Source organism: Notolabrus celidotus, chromosome 12 (assembly GCF_009762535.1).
Source record: "Notolabrus celidotus isolate fNotCel1 chromosome 12, fNotCel1.pri, whole genome shotgun sequence".
NCBI classification, from domain to species: domain Eukaryota; kingdom Metazoa; phylum Chordata; class Actinopteri; order Labriformes; family Labridae; genus Notolabrus; species Notolabrus celidotus.
This window is the reverse complement of record NC_048283.1, coordinates 18,492,215-18,520,213: the sequence shown is the minus strand read 5'-3', so window position 1 is coordinate 18,520,213 and position 27,999 is coordinate 18,492,215. Positions and strand designations below refer to the sequence as shown.

At 41.2% G+C, this 27,999-nt stretch overlaps 1 protein-coding gene across 7 annotated transcripts in view; it reads right to left on the bottom strand.

Moving 5' to 3' along the window:
* kif13a (kinesin family member 13A) overlaps positions 1 to 27,467 on the bottom strand; it is a 48,504-nt gene extending 21,037 nt beyond the window's left edge. For all 7 annotated transcript variants that reach the window (XM_034697384.1, XM_034697385.1, XM_034697388.1 and 4 more), the window contains exons 1-13: positions 27,138 to 27,467; positions 26,808 to 26,898; positions 11,788 to 11,803; positions 8,619 to 8,679; positions 7,662 to 7,754; positions 5,483 to 5,663; positions 3,733 to 3,820; positions 3,102 to 3,236; positions 2,900 to 3,012; positions 2,680 to 2,791; positions 2,367 to 2,579; positions 2,144 to 2,254; positions 1,916 to 2,050 (exon numbers count right to left, since the gene is read on the bottom strand). In XM_034697384.1, coding sequence (XP_034553275.1) covers positions 1,916 to 2,050; positions 2,144 to 2,254; positions 2,367 to 2,579; positions 2,680 to 2,791; positions 2,900 to 3,012; positions 3,102 to 3,236; positions 3,733 to 3,820; positions 5,483 to 5,663; positions 7,662 to 7,754; positions 8,619 to 8,679; positions 11,788 to 11,803; positions 26,808 to 26,898; positions 27,138 to 27,192 — 1,404 coding nt within the window. In that variant the 5' untranslated portion in view covers positions 27,193 to 27,467. The remainder of the gene's footprint in view (positions 1 to 1,915; positions 2,051 to 2,143; positions 2,255 to 2,366; positions 2,580 to 2,679; positions 2,792 to 2,899; positions 3,013 to 3,101; positions 3,237 to 3,732; positions 3,821 to 5,482; positions 5,664 to 7,661; positions 7,755 to 8,618; positions 8,680 to 11,787; positions 11,804 to 26,807; positions 26,899 to 27,137) is intronic.
* Between the last annotated feature and the right edge of the window lie 532 nt (positions 27,468 to 27,999).

Below are 27,999 nucleotides of genomic sequence, written 5' to 3'. Positions count from 1 at the left end.
TCTATTTGTACGTATATTGCTCTAAATGGCTAATTGAACATCTGGCAAAGGGACAAGGTTGAAAAGCTACATTTTGGAACACTGACAGGATTACTGTCAGTAAAACATTTCAATTTTGTTGAAGTAGAGCCATTTCCAAAATGTCACATTAGGTTGAATATGTAATATTTGTATATGTTAACATTAAAATAAAAGTGCTTTAAGAATCCTTAAAATGAGAATTAGATAATGCAATATTATTAGTCAGTGGAGATAACACATTTATTGTATTTGAACAATGATACATAGAGGTTCAACTGTTTATAGGACCATGTAATTTAAAAGTACGATACGATACGATACGATACGATACGATACGATACGATACGATACGATACGATACGATACGATACGATACGATACGATACGATACAATATGAAGGGCTGTTGCAATGTACCGGCATTAACAATAACTGTCTTACTGATACTGAAATACTGATATTGGGCTAAAAATAAGCACAAAGTATACCATGTAACTTATGTAGCTCTAGCGAAAGTTCAGACAGGAAGACTATAAAGCAATCACAGCAGTTGTTTAACTCTCCTCTCCCTCGTTCAGTAGCTCACCCGCTTCCAGCTGCATGCTCCAGAGCTGTCATTGGCTAATCAGTGGCGGGTGTCATCCAATAGCTCAGTGGCACACCCTTATCGTCAGCCTATCAACTTTCTGCTGTCTTTTTAAATGTGTCTCTCTCTCCAGCTAGTTCCTTCTTGCATTGATGGTGCACACCCTCCACCTCCCCATCTCCACCTGGTCTCTGCAAGCCTTCAATTCCTAGAATTCATCAACCACCACCACCAGAGTCTGGACTCTACGGGGATTTTTTCTGCTGCCATATTCACACATCCTTCACTCACAAAATTATCCCTATAGAGTCCTTACGCCAAACATTTATGTCAAGTTTCATTATTCATTCAGTTGTAATAAATAACCTTTAATATTCAAATTGTGTCTCTCCTGATTGAATTTGGTTTATAGTGAGGGGCAGTAGTGGCTTGTTATGCTCGTTGCCAGCTGCCATAAAACAGAGGGTATTCAAAGAAGCAGCAGAAGGAGACAAAGAGTTTAGCCCTTCAGAGTGTGGTTTCTACTGCAGTGCAAATCTTGTTCGGGGAGACGAGAAATGAAAGTAAAGTACTGTATTATACAGATAGAACATAACTTTCATCAATCAGTCGATCAATCGGTCCATATTCATATGACGCCAATTCATAGTAAATGATAGCTCAGGACACAGCTATGTATTATTGTTTTCATTGTCATGCTACCATGATGTACTGTTTTCATGAACTCTGTTTTGACCTGCCGGGGACTATGGATTAAAATTAGCGTTATGGCTAACTCTGGTATATTTAAATTTGATGCAAACGCTGAAATGTTCATTAATATGCACTGTCCCTGTAAATAAATAAACAAACAAATAAATAAATAAGATAGCTGATGCATTTATTAACAAAGTTTACAAAGCAACAATTTAAAGTAACCATGTCTTGCCTTTTTTTAAAATTTGACAGATAATGTTGTGTTTTTTTTCTGTTAATAAATGGTTGATATAAATATCATGATAATATCATGATCATGAATTATTTTTGGTCAAGGTTATCCCCAGGTGAAAATATGATATTGTGACGGCCCTAATACAATACAATATGGTTTAACATGATTCACTGCCCCTGATAATCATAACGTCAGGGAACAGCGTTTCTTGGATAATCAATAAACTGCAATATGGTAATTGTATTCTATGAGTCAGGATTACAGTGTATTGCTGTATCAGTATTTTCTCCCAACCCTCGTGTCCACAGTTAAATAGATACTGGAGGTAGTTTGTAAGTTTTATAGTATTGCATAATCACATCATATAAACTGTGTTACCTTCAGGTAGTAGACCAGCAGCTCGTTGAGGGCAGGATCAGCATTCAGATTAACCAGGAAACACTTGTCTTCTCCCACTTTAATCCCTGATGTTTCCAGAGAGATGCCCATACTCTCCAGCTGCTTCTGACGTTCCTGTAAGCACAGAAAATCACAGTGTTCCTGTACCTTTAAATATACAGAGTTCTAATTTGGGTTGTGGAGTCTGTTTATGACTGATGTACATACAGTGGCAATCTCCTCTGTCTTCCTCAACTTCTCCTCCCAGGTGACGGTCATCTCCTGAATGAGTTTTTCAGACTCGTGCAGTTTCTCCTTCAGTTCAGGAGCCTTCAAGGACTGAGGAGAAGACAGGGGTAAAATGCATCCTTACAGTCTGGATCACCGTGACAAATCTGGCATGATTCCATTCATAAACTTCTCATGGGACCACACAATCCCTTCCTCTCACCTCAGCCTGAGAGAGCTGAACTTTAAGCTTCTCCACCTCCTCCCTGAGCTCTCTGATGATCCGGGCATTGGGATCCTCATTCACCACGGCGTGGTTTACGATTCTTTTGGCCCTGTCTGCATATCGGAGTGTGGACAAAGTCTCTTCATAATTATCAGCCGCTGGACTCACTGTAGCTATCATGGCTGTCTTGCTATTCCCGCCAAGGTTGTCCTAGAGATGAGAGTAAAAAATGCAAGCTGATAGAAGGAAGAAGGGAAATCACTTATCATTATAACAACCAATACAGAGGCTCTTAAAATATGTGTCATACCTTCAGTAGCCAGGTGAGGACTGAGTCTCTGTACGGCACAAACTTGGCCTTCCCCTTTCCTGCAGACTGATCAGCCAGAGCAGAAATCACGCAGCCCAATGTGGTGAGAGATCTATAACCACAAAAATAAAATCCATTACAGCCCTATCACAGTCACACTGTTCATTGATTAATTGAATTTCATAATTTATATCCTTTAATAGTGGAAAACAATACTCACTTATTAATATTGCTGCCTTCTTTGAGTCTCTCTCCAGCAGCTCCAGTCTTGGAAACTCGCTCGCTGCCTGCCAGGTCAACCAGACTCATCTTGCTCACCTTCTCCCCTGAGTTCTATTAACAAACACAACATAAACATTCAGCCATGGCCGTGCATTTATAGGATAAAGTAGAGAAAAATCACAAAGTGAAAGAGGACTGACCCCAGACCGTAGATCATAAAGCGTTTGTGTGACGATGATACTGAAGACGGCGTGTGATCGACTGCTCTCCTCGTTCATGTTGGTGGCTGCGACTGTGCGAGACTTGTTCCCCTCCGACATTAACACTTCGATGTCCTTTAAAGAGAGACAGTGAGGAGTGTGCATTGAGAGGAATTGTGACAATTTGAACATCTGAGTAAAGCTTGCATCATTATGGTAACAGTTAAGTCAGACAGTGCTCTCTTATGGCTGCGTGCCAGGTGAGTGAACTGGGTCACAGATGGTAGTGGGCCAGGGCTGAGGGCAATCTATTTGACTAATATCAGGCGGAGCACAAGACAGAAGAACAGGGTGGAGATGTTTAAACTTAATTAAGGAAAGTCCTGCCAAGGCTTGGCACATATACAGCACAAAACCTCATGACTACATTCCCACATTAGGAATACTTGTGTGTAAGCCCCTGCACTTAAGAGGATATGATACTGAACTGTTCTGAATGTAAATCAGGGGTCAGATACTGCTGTCCTTAATCGTATATATGCATATGTAAGATTCAAAGTGTTTGACAGGTGATAAAGATTCACATTGACCTCTGGTTGTTGTGTGATAGCAGAAGGGTAAAAAAACGCACCTCAAAGCTGGTCACAGCCAGCTGAGACAAACCATCCACATATGGACCCAACACTTTGTGTTCACGGACTTTTAAGGACTGTCGACTCCTTCAAAGGGGAAAAAAAAAGTGAACAGTTAGTACAAGAAAGAGAAAAGTAAGGGTGGATTATTTACAATTTCATAATTAGGGACATTTGTGCAAAAAAACAAAGAGACTAATATTGAACACAGTTTCCTTTGCTGTTTGCCTCCAGGTTGTTTTCATGAGATACTTTTTAGCACTAATAGCAGCTCCACAGATTCTCTGTTTGGATAAGCTAAAAGCATCTCCTCTGACCTCGCCTGCTCGATCACAACCAAAGATAACTTCAATGAATTTGGAGAAATTCATATGATTTTTTTCCATTTTCCTCAAAGGATTAAATCAGATTTTTTTTCTCCCTGTGTAACTAGACAGCTTTTTGATTTTGTTTTGGATGCTGTGTAAGAATAGCTTTCACAGCATAAATATCTCTGGCATGATAACTTGTTTTTTTATGATATACATTTTACGATACTTCTAATGGAAATGGAATAGTGTGCATGCAGTGGTGAAATAATTAAGTCTCAACATTCAGCAACATTCAGCACAACGACAATAAAAGTGTTACGGGAGTTTGAAGCCAAGTTTACTGGAAAAAAGTGTCCATAAAAACTGATAGAGTTTCTTAAAGGAGGAATATCTACGCACAAACAATGTGTCAATGTGCTTTTCCCATTACTTTCTGGTGTCCCACGCCTTCAGTGTTGTTTATAAAGAGGAAAAAAATACAGATGCTTTATTGACTGCTTTATTTTTAACTTTCTCAACAATGGGGGTAAACAATGCTCTTGTTTAAGACTGATTTCAGCTGCTAATTTGGACAAAGTCCCCCGTTAACCCCCAAGGTGCTTAAGAAAACACCACAGATCTATGGGACAGAGGAACAGAGAATACTTTGAAGTGGATCAAGTAATTGTTGGAGTTTTGCTTGTCATGGTAGTTTTTACTGAAAAAACTTCCAAACGTGTCTTGAAGAAAAAGCACAATGTCTGCAAGAATTTATGTTTGCTGTGTAGGAAGGTGTTTCACTAGATGGTGCAGGTTAGTAAATTGAAGTTGATCTTCATGTGGCTGCTTGAAAGAGAGCTTATGGATTGGTAGGAGTCATCAAATTTCTCTGCATAGCTAAAGGATGAGTCAGGTTGGTAGACATGAAGTCCCAAAATTCCACTCCAGCAATCAACCGTGCACACTGCTGGAAACACCAACTCACAGTGTGACAGTGATCTTCTTTACACCTAACCCTGTTTAATGTGTTTATACCAAGAATCACAGCGACAGGAAGAACAAGAGAGCTTCAGGCTTGTTTTAGAAGCAACAGGAAGTTGAAATAAAAAAGAGTCTGGCTGCATCCTCAGACATCTGCAGCTCACAGAGCTCTCCACTGTCGTCTCTCTGTGGGGCTGCTCTGATCACTCTCCTGCTCCAAGCTTCACTAGCAGATGTCCCTGAAACACACTCTCTCACAGCTGACTCTCCCCTGCAGTCTGTCTGCCAACCCACATCAGACCGCAGAGGAGAAGAATGCAGCAGTGTCAGAGCTCGACGCTGGCCGCTGTCCTGCAGGAAATGACTGGGTTGAGCTTCCTACGCGCATCGTTCTGTTGCTGTCCCACATTCAGGCTACTAGACACAACAGAGCTATAAACGGAGATGCAAACCAACACAAAGTTGACATCAGACTCACCCTTTGGGATCCAGCAGGTCACGGACCTTCTCGTTGTAGATCTCCATGAAGGACACTTCCACTTTGAAAGTATGAGACTCGTTCTCCTCCCTGTGGACCCTCTCGAACAGCGAGCAGCAGAGTCGAGGGATTAAACCCGGCTGCTCCCCGTTCCCCATCATGGAAAAGGACTTGCCTGAACCTGGATGGACATTGCAGAGTCACTCATTAAACAGAGAGGTGTATACAATGGCAGTGCTTCATTCACAGTAAAACCTTCTTTCAGTCTCTACTGAGATCTGATCTTCATTAAAGATGTGATTTTGCTGGATTGGGGAAATACTCTCCATGCTGCAACTAGAAACACTAAGGTACAAACGAGCCAACTGTCCTGAAGAATATAATGCCATGCAGTCACCTTTCATTGAATATGTAAAGAACCTGAGTCCATCATGAAACTCTCTTTTTGTTTTTGGCAATGTAAATATTCACGTTTCATTGTCATTTCTATGAATGTAAAGGAGAATTTTCTATTCTATTTATTTATTTATTTATTTATTTCATTATTTCATTATTTTTTGTTTACAATGTTCATTATGTAAATATTTGCTTGTTAATCAACCGGTTTCCCTTTTTTTTTTAAATTAGCTATTATTGTTACTGCCTTTACTTTTATTATTATTGTTTTATTTCTATTTTTCATTTTTATTTTCATTCATTCTTGTCACTTTTGTCTATAAGATTAGGGTGGGTGGGTAATATGGGTGGTTGGGTGGATGGAGGGAATTAATGTTCTTTTTTGTAAAATGACAAACTATAAATAAAGCATTAAAAAAAAGATGTGATTTTGTTTTCAATTTTTTTTGCCCATCAGCAAAAAAAATAGCAACTACAACGATATAAAAACAACACATTCTACTGATGTGTGAAATAATTGAAAAGGTCTGCAGCCATGTTATCACCAATGAGCACTCAGGATTCACTTTCCAAAGGGTTAATGTAAGCTAAAGCTAACCTTAGCACCATATCAAACTCTTAACGACAAGACTTGATCTGATGTTCAAAGATTATTCTTTGAAAGAGAGGGGGGTTATAACTTAAGAGGGAAGTTAAGATTAAAGATGTTGAGTGTTCGGACTACAAGGAAAACTTTTGTATTTCAATCTGTGGTGTAAAACTGTGGAATAGTCTCAATATGGAGCTACAGCAATGTCAGAACATAATCCAATTCAAGAAGAAGAAGTACAAAGAAATGATTTTCATGAGGTACAAGGAGGAAGACAAGTGTTGATAATCATGAGGGGTTTACTTTTGATTGTGGGTGTAAATATGAAGATAATATATGAAGATTTGACTTGTGGGAGTGCACTAGTATAATGACAGATAATAGTGAAAAAAGGGGTAGGATTAGATAAGTTTTAACTTCTTCCTACTCCTTTTCGCACATGTAAAGTAAAATGTTTCAGTGTTTGCTAATATTGATTTTGTTTCTTTTGAATAACTGTTTTTTTTTTCTTGTATGTTTGTATAACTATTTCTTCTTTTTTACTTGTATGCTTTTTTGTATTTTTACTTTTACAAATTCAAATAAAGACATCAAATCAAATGTTTAGCAAGTGGTGGACCAATTCAACTTGTAACCTAGTGCTGTTGTTAGAAATAAAAGTGTTGACAATAAATCATCAGAGGAGCACCAATATCAGTAAAAAAAATGTGGTAATCTGTGCAAATCATGTTAAAAACTGACCACTTAAACTATTTCCTGGCCTGATGACAAAATAAAACTCAAGGAAATACCAAATGTGTCATGAGCCCCTCCAGCTCCAATCATAATGAACTGCTTGAAACATGCAGGAAACTTTAGTTCTGATGCATTTATGTACCGGAGGGTCACACAAATATTCAATCTGTTCTCTTCAAACTTTCCAAAGGTGTGTCTCTTGTTTCCCTGTGAGACAGGATGTGGGATAAATGAGCTGCCTTGATTCAGAATGAGGAAGGAAACACGTTAAGTGATTCACCAGTGTGATCGGAAATACAAGTCTTCCTGTTCTTAAACTTTCTAAGGACACATCTTGACATAACTCAGCCTGAAATATACTTTCACACATGATTTAGATGTGTTTCATCAATGCCTGCAGCAGCTGAAGGAAAAAGAGAAAAGCAAAATGAACACAGATGTCATCTGCATTTTCATTACCTGTTTGTCCATAGGCAAATATGCAGGCATTATATCCCTGGAATGCATTTTCAAGTATTCCCTCTCCAAGGCACTTGAACACCACCTCTTGACCTTTCAGAGAAAGAATCAGTCACCATGGAGATTATGGTAAACAGAAGAAACATTTGGTTATGTAAGAGCCGGTAATTGTCTGGTTTGCTTCTCTAAACAGTAGCAAAATAATATTGCAGAAAAACATATCAAAACGGGAAAGAAAGGAGATTTGTGGAAGGTGGCAGATTCTTGTGTCCTCGGGTGGAAAATGTTGGGATATGTACAGAAGTCTCTTGTGTTGCTCACTGTCGTGCTCCTGCTGAATAGGACGGCTGTTTAATGAGCTAAATAAAGACTTGGCCCAGGCTCTTGAGGCAGCCCTTCACTGCACAGATTGCCTTGTCCGTTCAGCACAAAGCAGACATAGGCATGACATTTCCATCACAAAATGAGGCTGATAAGAAAGTACCTACAATGATTATGTTAATCTGCTAGTAATAACCTCTTACTTTACACCGCAGAAAGAACTGTAGGTGCAGCCTGTTCTGAGCAGCACTCCTAGAAATGAATAGTTTGGGAGGATGAATGGGAGCTGAACTGAATTTAGTCTGTGGGTGGGTAAAATGGTTGCATAAGAACAATATGATAAAAAGAACAATCATCCAGGGTTATAATACATAATGCACAAAAACCCATATCAATTTGATCCTTTTGAGAGCGGACAAAGATGTCTACCTCGATTGCAAATTTAATATCTTGGATCAAAATGCAAATTGCAGTAGACGCCCACGCCTTTGCTTTGCTTTGCATGATGCAAAAACAGCTTGCCATTAACTAGGGAGTTTCCCTGCTGCACAAAGCTTAGCAGGTCTTTAAATGGGACATGACTTGAGTTCTTTGGTGATGACTTTAGGATCAGTTTCAGTATTAAGCATGACTCACCAGCATATTTGGGAACGTTGGACTCATCTATGGACCAGAAACAGTGGTCAAAAGCAAACACCTGCAAAGGAGACAGCACAGGGACTGTAAGCACACACATGTCCAGGCATGTACAGCAACACTAACTGATCTTTCTTACTGTAACTGTGCTCTTTCTGCGCAAATAGGCTTATTGTGCCTAACTATAAATATGCAGGACCTGGCTTGTGTGAGAGAGGAAGATGATGTCTAACTGAGTATTGTTTTGAAGTAATGCTTGTTAAGACAGCGCCATGACTGTCTGCACAAATCCGCAGTTAACTGCAGCGTGTTTTGTCATAGTGGCTGGAGTTAAATGAATTCATAAATCAGGGTCAGCGCTTCCCAGAAGGAATTCCAGCACCCAGTGACCCCTGTCTCCAAGGAAACAGGCCGTGGCTGTTCACTCTTGTAGTGCAGGCTGGCTCTCAGCCCTGAGCACTGTGGGTCTAACTACACAGGCTTCTGCAGCTGAGACCCGTTGTTGTCTCTTGGAGCACCTTGATGAGCTCTGGGTGGATAATGCGTGCAGAGTGGACACTCAGTTAAGAGGCAGTGACCCTCTTCATCAAAAACCCTGACTCTTCACTGACAGAACAGATCATCTCACTATATGTTCTGTTAATACAGGCACAACCCTGTGTACATCCTTTTAATGGAGATGTTTTGATACAATCTCATAACGCTCCCAATATCTAGACTGAAGGCCTGACCGTTCTAAGTACGTCTCTGATACTGGAGGATAAACGACACCTTGCTAGTCTGTACCAGAATTACAAGTTCATTAAATTAATATATTCTGATATCTGTTAATGTAGGCCTGAAATGCTGGTTATATGTTGTGTCTGAGCTGTAGTGCAACCACTCGCCACTAGCTGATGCTAAAGCTACAATTATAGCTATTTCTATAATGCTCTACTATCTGGATGTAAACAGGCACAGATGACAGATGGCATCTTGTGGCTCGTTCCCACCAAGCGGTCTGGTATGGATCAGTACAGTTTAGTACGGGTCGGATCGGTAACGCCTGATCCTGTTTGCGTTTCCACAGCCAACCGTGCCCTACTTGGTGGGCGGCCTGTAAGCCGGATGCTGATAGCCGCGTCAGCTGCGTAATAGCGTGACGTCATGGCAATGCGACACAGTGTACTACAATAATAAATGCAACAAAGATGAAACACCAATCAATGGACTGCAGTGTTTCTATCTCCACCTTCTGGGGTCGGATCGGTATGTCTGGCACCCCAACAGAAGGGTACCTAAAAGTGGGACAGTACGGCTCTGTAATTTGGGGACCTGTCCCGGTTTTAGTCTATGGAAACGCCACAAAATGCATGCTGTACCGAGGCGAACTGAACTGAACCACTTGGTGGAAACGAGGCTTTGGAGCGCAGTGAGGTTTGGCAGTATTTTGATAAAGACAAAGTAGATTAAGTTGTATGTAGGCTGTTTCTGCCTAAACTTGTGTATAACCACTTAAATAGAGCAATGCATAACCAGCACAGGCATGAGGACGTTTACCCACTCAGAGGGCTGAAGGCTGGTGGTGCTAGCTCTGTTAATGTTAGCCACCCTTGGCAAACCAATTGGACATTGTTTACCTGCAGAGTTTGTGATCCTGTGTTGATATAGAAATAAACTGTGCTTGAATTTGACTGTTTTCGGAGTGTTCTCTTATCTTACGACTAGTTGTTTAGAAATGGCAACTTAAACAAAATTAGCTTAAAGGAACATCCCTAGCTAGCACTGTAATGTTGTTATCATCACATAAGGATCAAAAGCAGTTGCTTTAAGGGACGTTTAGAATTGGACTATTGCATTGAAAGGAGGGCTTGGAGTATTGGTCTCAGATACTGCACTTTGGACCATATCTAAGACCAATAAAGATACCGATATCTGTAGAGGAACAACTGTAATCTCTTTTTAGTTTACTAACCCAAATTTCTAAAGTAATTCGGCCAAACACAGGTGACACAGGCCCAATAAAACCAATGTAAGTGAGGAGAAGCTCTGACCCTTCTCCTTATAAGATTTCCCTCTAGTTGTGGAAACATTTGCTGCTGCAGTATCATCCTGCAACGCAAGCACAACACTGCAGCATGCACTGCTCTGGCTTCCATTTGCACTACTGCAGCTGCCAAAGCATTTTCCCTCCGCACAAATACCCCAAATAATTGAAGTCTCTTCTAATCATAATAAAGGCTACAGGCCAGGGAAACCACTGGTTGCACAGTCAGCATGGGAAGCACTGAGATCACTGAATGCTTTGAAAGCAAGACCTCCTCTTGTGACTCCACACAAGTGAGTGGGTGCCATTCAAAGGAACAAAAGTGCCATCATTCCCAATTAGAGCTGGTTTGGTAAGTAGGGCTTAAATCTCCTCTGTCTGTCTCTGTCCGGCCTGAGGGTGTGACTGCGCAGCAAATTGTTCCTGATTGGACAATTACGATTAAGCAGCAGTAAAAATAATGATGAAGCAGAGAAGCACTGAGGGTTTTTTTGGTCGTTTCTAGAAAGTACAAATTTCAAGCATGATGGGACTGATGCTCTGTGTACCCTTTAGAGTGCAGGAAAACGAATTTGCGCTGCACTATTTCACTGAGCAGACGGGCCACGTGCTCGTCTAGCTGAGGGGTATTACAGGGTAACTCAGGTTCATGGGCCCCTGAGACCACGCACGCTAATGCTGTCCGGTTCTGTCAGCTGCTGAGTGTACTGAGCACAAAGCCCGTCCCTGGTGTGTGAAACATCTCTGAGCTAGTCACCAGCGTGTTGTCAAGGGGGGAAGTGGGGGTGCACTCCAACAATGCAGCTTTCAATGCACACACACACTGCCCCAGTGTCCGCGCTCATCCCTCTCTCATTGTGGAGCCTTTGTGGGTGTTCACGAGATCTTAGAGCGCTGACACATTCACACGGACATCTATCCGGCTCCTGCTGACCAACCAAACTACTAAAACACTCTCAATCATGGCGTTAGAAACTACGACAACACAGTACATCAACTTGTGAAGGATGCCTCTCTTGGGAATTGATGTTTCTGTGTTGCTTCGAAAAGATTTCAGGAGAATGACTGAGAAGTCCCCACTTCAGACGCAAATAATAACTGTTTCTGTTAACACTGTGTCAACTCTTGATGATAATTACATACCTTAGATTGTTTCCTGCTGAGTGGGGAGAGAAATCCATCATAAACAGAAGAGTGCGTGGATAACCAGGGGAAAAAAGAGAAAGAAAAAAATGGTTAGCATCGGTTCAATTTAAAAGTCAGAGCATGTTCACACTGAGTAAATGCAGCTGCACCTCTCACAGCGGGACACTTCCCATTGTCTGTGTGAGCACAAATGGCTTTATGATTCTCAAATATGTATGCTAAACCTGATTTTTATAAAACTTCAGACTCCCTTCTTAATTCCGGCATTTCCTAAATTCCTGTTGTGACTTTTTCATTCACCCCGTCACTCATTCGTTCACTCATTCATCCACTTCCACACAGTGGCATTTCCTGGTGGTAGCTGTTGCAGTGATGGGGCACATAATTGGGCCAGTGGAGCGTGAGGAAGGGAAGAGATTTAGGATTCAATGTCCCACTGACTCTGTTGAGTAAATAGCTCTTATGCATGTGGACTTAACAGGGAGGCCAAGTTGGGGAAACCGCACTCAGCATTGGCAGCTGCCAAGGGGTAAAATGTATGTAGATGGAAGAAAGTTATGTACGATTATTCTTAACTGGAGAGGGAACTCCCCAAAAGCCGCACTATTAGATCCGAGGAAGACTCAAGTTATCATGAAAACATGATGACTGGACATGCAGCATGTTCCTGTAGAGTCTGTGTGTTTGCTTTGCATTGTTTAAATGTTTGCATCATTTACCTTTTTTCTGTTAATGCTTGGTTTTAGCTTTTATGGCACTTGATTCAAACATGCTTTTGAATCTGCTTCATGTTCAAATTTTGCAGCTCTTGCTTGTCCCACTCATCCTGCTCAGCTACTGAACAGTATACAAAAGCTATTAATGTATATGGCTGAGACAAAGCAATTTTTGGCGCATGCATTTTGTAATATGTTGCAAGTAGGGATGCACCGATCCGATCCTGGTATCGGATATCAGCTAGATTGGACTCAAAAAGCTAGATTGCATATCGGTGACAAAGGGCCGATATATAGTGCTGATCCATATGACAGATCTATTCATCTCAGTTCTATGCTTTTCTGTGTTTAAAATAGCCATGTGCGTCTCCTACGCCATCAACGCCAACCGGTCTGTGCATTTTTAACTACAGAGGTTCTGCAGTTTAGGAGTATGTTACACTTCTTTGCTAACAACTCAGCGGTAATGTTTCGACAAATGGTAGTCGCACTGAAAAATATAATGGGAGCCCGGAGGAGGAAGTGTACGTCAGCTGTAGCCTACTGCAAAGACGTAAGAAACCTTCTACTAAAGGATTCAAAGTGTGAAAAAACTGACAGGTTGTTGGATTTAATTGTTCCAGATCCTTGAAATAAAGGGATTCCAGCCTCTGGTTTAGCACTTGGAACCCAGAAACAGTTCACCATCAAGTCAGAAAAGCCTGAAGTTGCCAAAATATGATTCTATCCCAACATTAAGGAACAGAGATTGTTAAATCAATACCAGGATTGGATCGGCTAGTATCGGTATCGGCAGATACCAAAGCCCAGGTATCGATATCAGTACCGGGACCTAAAAAGTAGGATTGGTGCATCCCTAGTTGCAGGGTAATATAAACACTGCCAAGTGCCTACAAATCAGTCCTTTAGCAGTCAGCAGATCCCCCCCTGCATGCGTCTCCTGGCACAGAGACAGAGGTGGGCATCACCTTCACATGGTAACTAATACAGAGAAGGAAGCTTGAGGGAGACTGAAACTCTGCACCAAAGTGTCTGACACAAACTGAGCTGAGTCACCAACAACACCACGCCTAGAGATCTGTGTGTCAACACTTACAAAAAATAACTCTTCTGCATTTTTCCATGTTTGGTATTAAAAATGAAAAGAGCAAGATATGACATATGAATAGATTTCCTTCTGCCATTAGCTATGCCGGAGTTGATTATGATTATGAACAGAGAGAGTGAGTGGGCAGAGTAAAAAAGAAGAGGGCCTCGTTTGGGTTCATTTTGAACCTGAATCTGGGCCACTGTCAGCCACTGTGACTTGGTCTTAATCAAAGCAGACAAAGACTGCAGCAGGGCCTTGTCCTCTAGCAGCGCCGGGCTGAGCAGGGCACGTCCATGAGGAGAGAAAGAGACATTGTACTGCAGCAGACAGTACAAGTCAAGGACTTCTGACCAAGTCCTGATGCATGCAAACACGAAAGGTAAAAAAACTTTGTATACTTTTTGAGTGAAAAAGTCTTCAAAGATGAAAGAAACACGTGGTAGAGTTATGATAACAAATAGAGGGGCAGCAGCTAAAGCCTTGTGAGGCATGAGGAGTGGACAACGACAGAGAACAGATGTATCTCTATAGAGAACAAAAGGACAACAGACACAAGACCGGAAAGAGAGCAACAGGGACACAGACACATGAAATATGGAGACAAAAGGCATATAGTGATGGAATGTGTTCAGTCTGGACCCTTTAACACGAGGAGCTAAGCAGGGTCTCCTGATTCTCTGACTTTAGTTAATTGTTTCACAGACTGTACGTACAGTATGTTACCAAATCTGGTATGCCGGGCATGCCCAACAAGACAATGGAAGGAGCTATTTCAAACTGGCTATATTTAGGATTTCATAGAGCTACTATTTCCTCACAAACTTAACCAACATATTTCAAAATCTACATGATTCCAAACTTGTACAAAACTGTTAGTGTCTCTCCTTAAGCTCTGTCCTCTCTATGATTAGGCCTCCCCCTCAAAAACTCAAAAGTACATAAAGCTCCAGTTCTCCCACTCTGCTGGAGTCATAATCTCTCTAATCCCCTGAGAAATCTGTCCTTCTCAGCAAGGATGTACCTTGCTTGTAGAAGTCATGTAAGCTCCACTCTCTTTTATGTGATTCTAACAAAGATGAAAATAAATCCAGTATCTTCCAATAAATGAAGGTATAAATAACAGTGATTGTAAGAAGAGTTACTGTAAAAGGAGAAAAAATGTGTACTTCATTATTATACCATGATCAAGTTCATTACTGTGAGTTTTCTCATGAACAACAAAAACACAATGTTTTAAAAAAAGATCACTAAAGCATTGTAAGATAATTCCCAGAGCCCACAGTTATTAATAAGCATTAAGAGTTGTGTAGGAGTGGTGCTGTAAAACCCAAAGTGATTCAATTACATCATTTAAGACAAATTTGTGCAAAAATGATTTACAGTTAAAAACTTGGAACTACTGATTATAAGCTGTTGAATTTAGGGTTGCAAAGGGGGTAAAATTCTGATAAATTTCCATTGTAAGTTAAACAGGTGAATTTTGGAAATATTCCAAATTGGAAATTATGGTAATGTATGGGAATTAACTAGGAATTTAGGGTAATTTAATGGAAAGGTATCATATCCAAGCATAAATATTTGTTTTGTTATAAACAGACATCCATCCAAAATAATACAATTTAAACAGATTTATTTTAAGTACAACTTTATCAAGTGTTAAATATTTTATTGAACAATCAATTATTTTATTGAAGAACAAAAACATGAATATTGAGTTTAATATTACTCATCCCCCTGACCCAACACATTCAAAAAATAACAAAAATGCAATCCCAACAAAGTCCCATTCAAAATGTTAAATGAAAAGAGCCCCTCTCCCTCCAAAAAAATCCCAATCAACATGCGTGGTCTAAATAGCCCTGAAGTAAGCAGTGTGCTATGTGCATGTGATTGAGGAATAGCATAGATATTCATATGTACTTTCATGAAATCTGGTTGTTTTAGTCAGGATTATGCTAATATATATTTTCCTCTACTATATTTAAGTTCCCTATTAAGAGCCAACCTTCAATTTAGTAAATTCCTGGTTTATTCCCATAAATTCCCGTTTATTCCCATGGAAAGTTTCCACGTTTGAAAATCCCCGGAAATTTTGCAACCCTAGTTGCAATGCAACAATAAAACATGATTAAATATATTCATTATTTTACTATATTCAGTTCAAGTCTTTCTAGTCAAAGATGTTGCTGGTTGCAGCTCAGTCGAAAACAATACTCAGCTCAGCTCCAAGTGATTCATGCATGAAGCCCACTGGCTATTAGCGTAATAATCAGCGTGCATGTCAAGTCCTGGCTGCAGGGCATGTGAAAGTCTGTGTTCTGGTTAACCACACACATGTATGGCACAGAAGTGCCACATAGCATCAGATTGTGCCTCCCCGCCTTAAGGCAGATGAGGCAGACACAGTAGAGCCAACAGGGTATGGCTGAAGTCAGAGGTGGGGGGGTTGCTGGTTCTGTGTGCTTCAAAGTGTGCGTCATCAAGGGCACGCTCAGGCTCCCACGCCGCCAGCTACCTGATGCCAGGGCACCCATGAATGATTCTAACTTAGCTGAGGGGGGAAATTGGCCTCTCACACTACAACAGCATGACTCTCCTTATCTGAACTGATCCTGCGTCCTGGCAGACTGATTAGAGAGGCACACTTTGATCTTCTTTGTAAAATCCTTGTTTGTTATCACTTTTAGTGGTAGAGGTAGACGGTGGTTATTACTTCACTCATTGCTGAGGGTCAGATTCACTCAGATCACACATGACTGACAGGAACATGGCATCTCTCTGCGTGTTGAGCTCAGACTAAGATGTGCTGCTGGTGCCCAAAACGAAGGTACGAGGAGTGGGAGGGCTGCACTGGAATCCCCCCTGTGGATATGGAGCCGGATTAAGGCCACTGGGTTATTATGCCACCGTAAAACTGTGCTCTTCTAGCTCAGTAGGCAACACCAGATTAATATTATAGCATCCACCCACTGAAGCATCTACCCACCCAAAAATCTTACATTGCATGCCCACACTCACAGATGCATCAGACAAATATATATATTTTCACACAATCCAGTTTTTAAATCCATGAGCGAACTCTTCACCTGACAGATCTGGAGCAGGCTGCTTCAAATTGGCTGCAAGAAATGATGTTTGTGCTTTATTCTTTGAAACCAGCCCGGGGACTAAGTTTAAAAAACGCATAAATCCAAATCTTGCAATGTTGTGGTTCCTCCTTTTTTTCCAATGCATGGAGGATAAATCACCAGTTTTGTCGTTGTGATTTAGCAGGCTTTGCAAGACTTTCTGATGATATAATCCTGATGCTCAAATGGAATATGTAAATCACAAGGATGAGGTTCACCCCCCATTGAGTAGACATTTACAACATTCATCTGCACTATTCACGCAGATACACACACACACACACACACACACACACGCGCACACACACACATACACACACACAAACACACACACAAAAACACACACACAAAGTTTGTTTCAGAAATATCCCCTAAAGATCATCAAATCAAATTCTTCTTCTTGATCTGTTGCTGCAACTATTCCTCCCCCACCCTTTTAACCTCCATTAAACCACTCACGACTTTAGCTGTCGATCAGCTTCAGACAATCACATTTCAACACAACCTTTAGAGCTGTGTGTGTGTGGTGTGTGCGTGTGTGTGTTTGAGTGCGTGTGTGTGTTTGAGTGCGTGTAGGTGTCTGGTTACAGCTTGCTGTGCTCTCACAGGCGACAATCTAACATTTCAGATGGTCCTCCAGTATGTTTAGAACAGAACAAGCCGGCCTCCACCCACTCAGAGCATAGCATAGGTCACCCTGCTACACAGACACACACACACACACACACACACACACACACACACACACACACACACACACACACACACACACACACACACACACACACACACACACACACACAGAGACACACAGAGACAGACACACACACACCCCGACAGAAAGGAAAGAGCTGCAAAATGCCAAGCAGGGTTACGGTAAGAGGGGTGGCTCTCTTCTCTGACCTGTAAACCCAAGATAGTTGCTAGGAACCTAATGCTGGACCAACTTAAAACCTTCATGAGCAGGAGTGACTTTAAAGACACAGTGGTTTGTTGAAGGTAGAGATTCTTACCAGACATTAAAAAATGATCAAAGATCAGCACTAAAGGAAGTTTGCTCGCTCATGACAGAAACAGACCTGCACCATTCAAGCGACTGAGACAGATGAGTTCTTACACAAACACTTTCTGGAACTTCTACAGTTTCATTATGTAACATATCAGCTTCAGACATGTAACATCTCTGGCTAGAGGGGAAGACACTGGGGTACTTTGTGATATAAAAGTAGTGTGTTGTAAAGTATAAGTCATTTACTGCATTTTGAATAATATTAAAGTAAATACAAAGAGGTATAATCATCTAAGTCAAAGCACCTTGAATTACTTCAAATAGAAGTTCTAATATGGGCCCCTGGGCTTTTGTATTTTACAATACATTACAGAGAGAGTCTAATGCATAATTGATTTCTATACTGGTCTTACTATTTTAAATCTTTCATTTTTGGCTTTCTCTTTTTACAGATAATATAAACGGCTGCTTATATCAAAAAAATCACAGATTAACTTTGGTGGAACTGCTAATAACTTATCTACAAAAAATAACTTTGTTTTAATTAGTCACAATGCCCTGTAGGTTGGGAGAACTTTATGTAATGTACAGCGAACAGGTTGTTATGCAAACTAGAATTCCCACCGTCATGCACCTCATCGCCCCGAACTGTAGAACAGGTTTTCGCTCTGCTTTTCCCTCTCAGAGATGTTTGGGGCCCAGTAGCCCCTCAGGCTGCTCTCACATCTGTGCCGGGTAACTGTCTTTATTACCCCACTCTTAAGACCAGCCTGAGACAGACAATCATTTTTTTGCCACAATGTCAACAGTCAGAGGGGAAATGTGCTGGAACTCATTTACGCGGGTTGATTTAATATGACGTGTGTTGTCAGGGTGTCCCTGATACTGGTTTTAATATTTGAGAATCATACTGTTGTTTTGGGGTTTTGACCAATCACAATCAAGTATTTAACACAGGTACTAACTCATCTTATACAATTCCTTAAATCTAATGAGCTTTTTATGTGACATTTGAATGTGAAAGCTCATGGAGATATTAAAGCTACAATCTTGAAAACTGGTCTCATTCTCTTTGACAGCACCTCAGGTGATCATCAGTTTAATTGCAGGTGTGTATTTGGTCCTTCCTCAACCTCACTTACAGGAGGGAGCTACGTTCACACTGCAAGGCTTAATACTCAATTCCAATTTTTTGCTCAGATCTGATTTTTTGTTTGCCTGTTCACTTTACCTTCTATAATGTGACCTGTATCTGATTCCAGTGTGAACTGTTTGCGGCTCCGAACTGCCCCACATGTGCAAAAGAACAGTAACAATGACGTCACATGCAGCTGTTTCACAAACGTAAACATGGAGGAAGTCAGCATTTTTGCCTTTGTTACAAAGTTTTTGTGCAGGGGAGCCGGAGAATGAATGACCAGGTGCAGAGGAGGTCATGTGTAAAGAAGAAGAGAGCCAAATTGCTTGTTTCAACTTTTTGCAAAGCTGTGGCCGAAAATACGATTGAAAGGTCTATGTGGATGCGGACACGGAGTCAGGAGTGGTGGGTCTGCAACGTTAATAGTTTCACAGAGACAGAGTTTATATAAAACTTCCAGATGTTGAGTGCAACTTTCAATTACATCTGTCAGCGGCTCTCCCCAAGACTCCTTCAGCAGGACACTCAATTGAGGCGCTCCATCTCCATCTATAAAGTGACGTGAAAGTATCAAATGTGCATCAAATCCGCCTTGGCCGTTCACACTGAGGTCGCATTGGAAAAAATCTGATCTGTATCTGATTCAGGACCACATATGGAAGTGGTCTAAATCTACTTTGAAAAAAATCCGATTTGGGCCAGATTTGAGTGTTCACACTGCCTCTAACAAATCTGACCTGGTCACTTGACCCCAAAAAAATCTGATTTGGGCCACTTTTGCCTGCAGTGTGAACATAGCCTTTTTTGCTCCCATCAAGACCTCTTTTTTTACCTCACCCTGTTTACTCTACAACATGAGCTAGCAGTACTAGTGTAGACAGAAAAGACAATCTTTCAGTCTTTTCTAAACACAATAACTTTGGAGAGCAAGTCCATTGAGAAAACTCAGCTTGTCTTCTCTGGCACAGTGATACAAACATATTTTCTTACTGTGAGATTCTGAGCTGGGAGGTTGCTCAACACCCTGTTCATTTTGTTCCGTAAAGCAAATATAAGGGTTTTAATCAGTTTTAGAGATTCAGTACCTTGATCTGTACCTCAGTACAGAACTTTGAAAATGTATTTGGTTAATTCCACCACTGAAACAAATAATCTATTGTTCATTGTACAAAATGTTAAAATTAGCCTCCCATGAAAATATTTGGGGGCAACTTGGGGATATCACTCATTGGCTCATCCACATAACTTCAGAAAGTTTCTGTCTCCTGGAAACGACTGTCTCTTAGCAACGATGGTAAACACAGAGGCAAGACAACCCACCAGCCGCATGAGTCAAAGTAATTCCAACATGAAAACCAAGCTAAGTATCTCCAAAACAGACTTAATGAGAATCACCGCACACATGATGCTCATTCTGAGTTCTGGGTGGACTGCGAAGTTTCCATAACAAGTGTTCACAACAAAACATATGATGGAGGCCGGGTCTAATTTAATCCTCTCTGGCATTTCTGACACCACTGTGACAGGCTGGGTCAGCGGGCCACGGGCCAAGTGTGTGTGTGTATGTTACGACGCAAACCACATGTGCTCTAAAACCTTAAATGTGGTTCATTTCACAGGAAACACAAAAAAGCCAGAAAGAGTTAAAGTTCATTAATTTGTTCAATATGTGGCAGGCTTTCTTTACGTGGGAAACAGAGTGACACGTTTACTACTAAGACACACCTCCTTTGACCCGGTCTGCATGCTGGATGTCACTTATCTCAATATATTCACCACGAGGCTGCTCAGCACAACAAACAACAAAAGCCAGAGCAAGCATGCTCATAAAACGCACAACACATCACAACCGTCTGATTATAAAAGGGAACACCCTAAACAGACTAACAGTGAATGCTTCTCTCCAGGTCAACCAGGTTAAAAGTTGATTCTGACGCTTTTGTTCATGTTGCTTGGCTCCACTTCTCCTGGATGAGAGCAACAGTGCAGCCACAATAAAGCAGCATGAAACTATATTCTTGTAAACTTCTATACTTCAAAAAGGCCTCATCTGAGAGACACGTACGAGAGGGGAATTTAGGATCATTATGGGAGAAATGCCTGAGTGGAGTTTTAGGCTGCTTTCAGAATGAGGAGCCACATCTGAGATTAATGAGGCACAGGCTTGACAAAGAGGGAGGACGCCATCTTTTCTCAATCCCGGATCAAGATGTAAACAAAGTGCCGCCCCTTTAAACAAACAGAGCGCAAGTCCTTGAGAGAATACAATTGTTTCACCGGCGACACGCAACACTTTCTCTTAATAGCACACATGAATAAAGCGTCATGTGTGTATTTTAGGCCGTCTGATGCTGAAAACATGTATCTGAATGGAAAAGGTTGATTGTTGGTACATTGGGAGCAGGAGGGGAGACAAAGGGAACATTCCTGAGGGCAGCCACTGCACAAGGCAGCTTTGTCATTCAGTGAAGGATTGTTTTGGAAAGCATGACACTTGGTCATGTGTGACTCGGGAGAAAATGGGATCAACCTCTAAAATTTCAACTGCAAGGGACACTGTCACTATCATAAAGGTTCAAACAGACAGGCAGCATGAGAGGGGGATCTGTAAAGGCTTTACAAGACACGTGTTGACCTCATTGTGTTGTTCATGACAGTCAACAGGGAGAGAGTGTGGTGTGAAGTGCAACCACATTTCAGAGGATGATTTGACATATAGCCTACTGTTTTCACTTTCTTATAGAGAGTTAAGTTTGGAGTTAAAACCACTCTTCATAGAAAATAAAAAGCTCAACAAACAAACGGTTAGCTTAGCTTTGCGCAAAAATCAAGCTATCTAGCTATCTTAGCGAGAAGTTGTGGCTTCCTGGGGTCTCCACATAGACTGTGTAAATATGGACGTCGTATCCGTGACGTCACCCATCTGTTTCTGAAGTGCTGCTTTGAGGCCAATGGTCGATGGTAGCCAACTCTAAAACAATGTTTAAAATAACAATTTAACTAATAGTCAATGTTTTTTCTTCACCTTTCCTAGTTCTCCCTGGTTTTTTTTTCCAAATAAGCTGTGAGATTTGATGTATTAGAAATTTTGCCAGCAATACCTCCCTTTGAAATGTTGCAGTAACAAGTCTAACACACTCCGTACCACCGATCTTTCTTGTCCTGTACATTGCCAACATATCCTTTCACGTTCCGCCATGAAGACAAAAGGCATTTTTTGACCCCAGGAACTTTACCCCGGAACTAGGGACTTTACCCTTGAACTATGTGCGTTTTGACCGGAGGAAGCAGGGTCTAAATTTAGTTCAGGGGGGGATAATCTCACCCCTGAAAAGCCTCTGCTTGGTAGTACTTTTCAAAGGTCCTGGGACTTTCGGTTGAACGTAACAGTGTTTGTGGAGTTTACACAGTTGTTGAAACACAGAGGGAGTTCTTGGGAATGCATACTAGTTTAGTTTTTTATTAAGATTTCAAAATATTATTTAATATAATTTTTTTCTCCATACGTCACTGACCTGATTTGCACAATCTACCGGGGACTTCAGCTCGCGGTCGAAATGCAGACAACAAAGGGAGCACAGGAACCTTTTAGTTCAGGGTAAAGTAGTTCTGGGGGATGAAGGACCCCGGAACTCTTGGATTATTGCACATAAAGAGAGTTTGTCCAAAAAGTGTCTTCTTCTGCCCAATAGAAACCTCTCCTCTGAACCAGCAGCTAGGTATACTAGCTTGCTAGCATTAAATGATGCAACACATCAGATACACATTGGCTTCTGACATCAGTTCATGGCACATTATTTGCAGATGGCCGATGTTCATCATTAGGGCTGATGCCCGGTAATATCAGCACCACCAATGTTTAACCAATACATCGATGCATTCCTACAAATTATGTGTTCATATTGTTATTTGGACAAAGGCTGGCAAGTTCTTTCCCTTGTCTCCAGACCTTATGGTAAGCTAAACTTAGATAGCAAACCAGCTTTATATTTACTGCACAGACAAGAGAGCTGTTATTAATCTTCTCCAAAAATTGATATTTCCAAATATGTTAATCGTTTCTCTAAAACAGGATAGTTTTAATTATTTTACATTCTAGGTTATGCAAGAATGGTGTCATGGAAGAATTAACCCCACAATTAGCCTTAACATACTCACAGAGATAATAGTTCATAGTAATTAAAAGATGAGGGAGCACTGTACAAGTCACCTACGCCAGGGCGCTCCCTCCATCCCTCCCTGCTCCCTCGTCTTTGATTTGTTATCAACTGGCACTCCTCACAACTCAGATAACATTATCAAAACAAAACAAAACACAGGAAAGTGGAGACAAACTCAGCCGAGCTCCTGGAACCATTAGTGATGAGGAAGAGATTAGAGCGTAAATTACAAGCTTGGTTGGAGACATCATCAGATAAAGTCAAACTTCCTCTGATCATTTTGAAATACTCCAGAGCAGTGCTACATCAACGTGGACAATTAAGAAAAGTGCGATTTCAAACACTATACATTTTTAGTTCTGAGGTTTAAGCTTTAAAACAATGTGTTAATGTTTAAACTGAGATAAACATTAAAGGAGGATAAGACTGCAAAGACTTGATGGTCCTGTAAAGTTCCAGGTAAACTGACATGCTGGGGCTTGATAGTGGTAATATGGCCCCATTGTGTGAGTTGAAGGGTATTTTCTTGTCATGATGCTCCACCACTCATCCCCTGCACAGACAGCAGCCTCAGGTATTTCTGAGCCTCTCCACCCCCACTGTCTTTGTGTCTAAACCTCAGAGGAGAGCAGACTGGCGTGTGAAAACAGGACTACTTTCCCAGACTCCCATTACAAATATGCCATTGGTGCCAACTTAACAGGCAGATGAAAGATAAAGCTTTGGAAACTTAACCTGTTGCCCTGAAGTCACAATCCAGGTTTCATATGCCCACCACTGGGATTATTGTTCATTTCTCAGGGAAACAGGAGAGGGGGGAGAGGGATGGGGGTGGTCATGAGTGCTGCTACAATGCACGAAGGTGCAAAGAATGAGGCTAAGCCATCAAAGAAAATCCCTTATGCTTCTTCAAATTCTTTAGGTGACTTGCATGTTTTCAAAGTGGTGTGTGGTCTCTGAGAACCAGATTAAACGTGGGAATCAATCTGGAATAATTTCAGTTTCTAATTATTGAATTATCTAGCGTGAAAGCAGCTCCAACTTTATCCCACTAGACACATAACTTCTGTATCTCATCAGAGTGAAGTCATGTTTTGTATTTTTTGGAGCTAAGCAAAACAACATTCTTTTTTCAATCATGTATTTCAAAATATGCAGCTTAAGAAATGGACCAGAATTTTATTTAAGATGTGCCTTTATAAAAGATCTCTCTCTCTCTGCTCCTTGGTTTCTGATACAGTGCCTGAGAGTTCCCATGAGAGAGAAAAAGTTCCCATGGTTTTGGCTCTGCGGCCATATTTGGCGTGCTAATACCCACTAAATCTGACACATTTCCAACACACAGGAACAGGTGTCTTCAAAACAAGGCCCCGTCTTAGTGAACAGGGTATCCCCTTCTGCGGCTCCACGAGCCGGGGAGAGGGAAATTATATGGTTTAAGAAAACCCTGGCAGCCTAAACACAGAGACCCAAAACACACACACACACACACACACACACACACACACACACACACACACACACACGCGCACACACACACACACACACACACACACACACATACACACACACACACACACACACACACACACACACACACACACACACACACACACACAGAGAGAGAGAACCAGCTCTGAAATGTCAACAAGTAATTATATGCCTGGACTACACTAAAGAAAAGAAATGTGACATAATAAAACCAAACTGAATCACAACTGTTCAGGACCATAGTCTCACTACAGCTGCTGGATGGACTACCTTAAGAAAGAGTGATTCAGTTGCTCTTCTTTTAAAAGAATGATCTTACATAAGCCAAGTTTGAGTGGATTAGTATTGACAGTGATACAATATGTCTCTGTTCTGTTTTATTTTTGATACCGTCGGTTCATCTAGGTGTCTGTCTGTCTGTTTTTCTCCTCTTTCTTTGTCTTTCTATCCCTCTTTCTCAACCCATGTGGCTGAGGCAGATGACTGGCCCCCCATAAGCCTGGATCTGGTTGAGATTTCAGCCTGTTTAAAGGTAGTTGTTCCTTGCTCATTAGTGGATTAATATTGGGTCTTTGTAAATAACAGTTACAGGACCAGATCAATGGGTTTTTATGTGGTTCTGGGGGATATCGGTATAAACTTACTGGTTAATTGAAAGAAAGTGAACCACAAGGGTTGAATGTTTCTGTACAACATCTCAACCATGGATGGAAACTTCCAGAGTCAAACTTGTAACTTAACTGTGAAATACAGCAGATGTAGTCACTGAATATCTGTCCTCTGACCCGTGACAGCTTTTTGTTTCTGCTGTAGTCCACCCTGTCCCACTTATGTTAGCTTTAAGCATGATTTGTCTAATTGCCTGGAACGCCGCCATTGTGTAGCAATTTTGTTTTCTGATAATTGCCTTAAATACAGGTTAATGTGCGGAGCCGAGCAAGCTCATTACCATTTATTGCTGACTGCTGGTTACTTGAACAGCAGAGAAAGTGTTACTCTTTAACAAGGCTGGAGGCCAGCCATGAGAAAAGCCTTGACTGTGGCATGACTTTGTTTTCAGCTCCCACACTGGGATCTTCTACTGTTGCCTGGGGAGTATATATTTTTTTTTTTTTTTAAATAAACACAAATAACCTTAATTGTGTGATAAATTACATAAAAATATAGATATTCTTGGATGTTTTCCAAATGAGCATCTTTTGACTGTATTTGCGCCTGTGGGTAATCAGGTCAGCTGTTCAATGGTGTGTGACATCATCGACAGAGAAAAGCAAACGAAGCAGAAGAGCACAAAACTGAAAAAAGTAGGCTATGATTTATGAAATATTGCATCTCTGAGATTTGCTAAGAGGCATTATGTTTCAATGACTTCACAAGCTTACAGCCATCATTAACCTACATGTTGTGTCACTCCAGACATTTCCTCATTACAGTCTCATCAGCCTGCAAAAACTGCAGCTTTTTGCTTCCTTTGCCGACCTTCACTGCAGCTTTACAACACTCTTAGCCAAAGTGACATGACTTATAAAGTCGGCAGAAACCTGCTATTTCAAAAAAAATCTCTGGGGTCTAACAGCACTTTGGGCATTACACAAGTTAAACTAGTTCAGACTCTGCAGATTTACAGCAATACCCCGGGGCTCAACATTAATTTGTTCTGTCTAATAGGCGTCATCATGTGTCAGACACGCTCTGACATCTTCTCAGGCCTCAAAACTCAACACAGATATGAAAGCTTCAAGCTTATCCTATGTTATTTATAGATGCATTATTATGCTGAAGTGATTAGTATTGGAAGGTTCACATCAATGACATAGCATAATATCATGTTGCAAGCAGGTGGGTGGCAGACATCATATCCTCAGCTGCAGCACCAGTGCAGCATTTCTGCTTAAATTCACTCACTGCTATTTGAGTAGTGAGAGAGTTAGGTTTGAAATCATGCTAATTACTGTTCACATGTGTATTAAAAAATGTACTGAGTTATCAGACATCTGAGCTAAACTTGTAACCCACTTGAAAGGCAGTTTATATGCTAAACTTGGATGTTATTGTTACTGCATTACAACCAGGCTGGGATAGAGTTATTACAGTGAGGGTGCAGCCAGCATTTTCCTGCTCTTTCACTTACCAGACATTCCCAAAACACCCTGAGCCTCCATCTATGTCCACATCAAAGGCTCATTTTTACATATCACCTAGGCTAATTACATTGGTGGAACTGTTCTGTAATGCTTGCTACATCTGCAAATTCAAAATGTTGGCAGTCTTTGAGCTTTGTTTACCTGTTCTCTCCTTTTGCATTTGAAGGTGGTGGGTGTAGGACTGTTTGGTTGTCCTCCATATCCACGACACATTTTGTATTCAGTTCAATTTCTGTGGAGAGAAGTTTGTTGGGATTGTGAAGCAGAATGCGGGGGTGTAACAAGTAAAAAAAACATCCTTGCTACTTTCTAATGTCTTCAAACCAAACTCAAGTCTGACTCCAGGCTCGTAACTCAGGCTGAAGACAGCAATGGCGAAGAAATCAAAACTTTATGATAACGTAGCATGACTCCGTGAGACAAAAAAAAAGAGGGTTAGGGAAGAGAAATCATCGTTTTAGTAACACTTACCCCTGCGGTTCATGGGCCGAACTCTCACTGCAACTTTTACCTTTGTATCCGACATTTTTGTCCACTTTTCACTCCCACCCTGTCTCTGTATGTGTAGTCTGTGAATCTCCGACAAGGAGACAGTATTTCAACCAGAAAAAGAGGCAGCAGGCTCTACTCAGACAAGCCCAAAAATAGTCCACATGTCGAGGAAAAGATACAGGAGTACGGTCATTGTGTCCTTTATATCCAACAGGGTTCGCTTTTAGTGCAAATCCAGCACTGTGCTCCAGCCCCAGACAGCATCCCCACCGCCATCTTCCACTGGGAGCACGACTGCTCTCCTCTGGCAGGCTGGAGACGGCTGTGCGAGAGAGGGGGAAAGGATTTACGCACCGCACCGCTGATCGGGGGGTGGAGGAGGGGTGGAGGGGGGACCAGTGCACGAGAAGCGAGACTGTCTGACAAGTTCATTAACATGCACCGAGAAGAATTAATTCAGGAGATAGGAATGAGGAGCAAAGGATTTAATAAAAAGGACATTTGAACGATAATGCACGTCAGATGTAACGGTTGTCTTGCTATGTCGTTGACACACATAATAGTTTAGTGTTGACATGTTCACTTTATTGTTTACTTTTTCTTTAACAAAATGTTACTAATAACATAATTATACATTGAACAATTAATTAATGGATATAGCAGCAGGGCCGTAGCCTGGATTTATAGATACCCAGGGCATGAGTGCCCCCCCAGTGGCTTGTCCAGAGGGGTCAAGGGTGGCACTGGCACCCCTTGAAATCCAATTGGCCACCCCAAAATCCTAAACTATGATTGGCTGTTTGTCTTGTCAGAGGTGGGGTTTCTGTTAAAATCAAGCGGC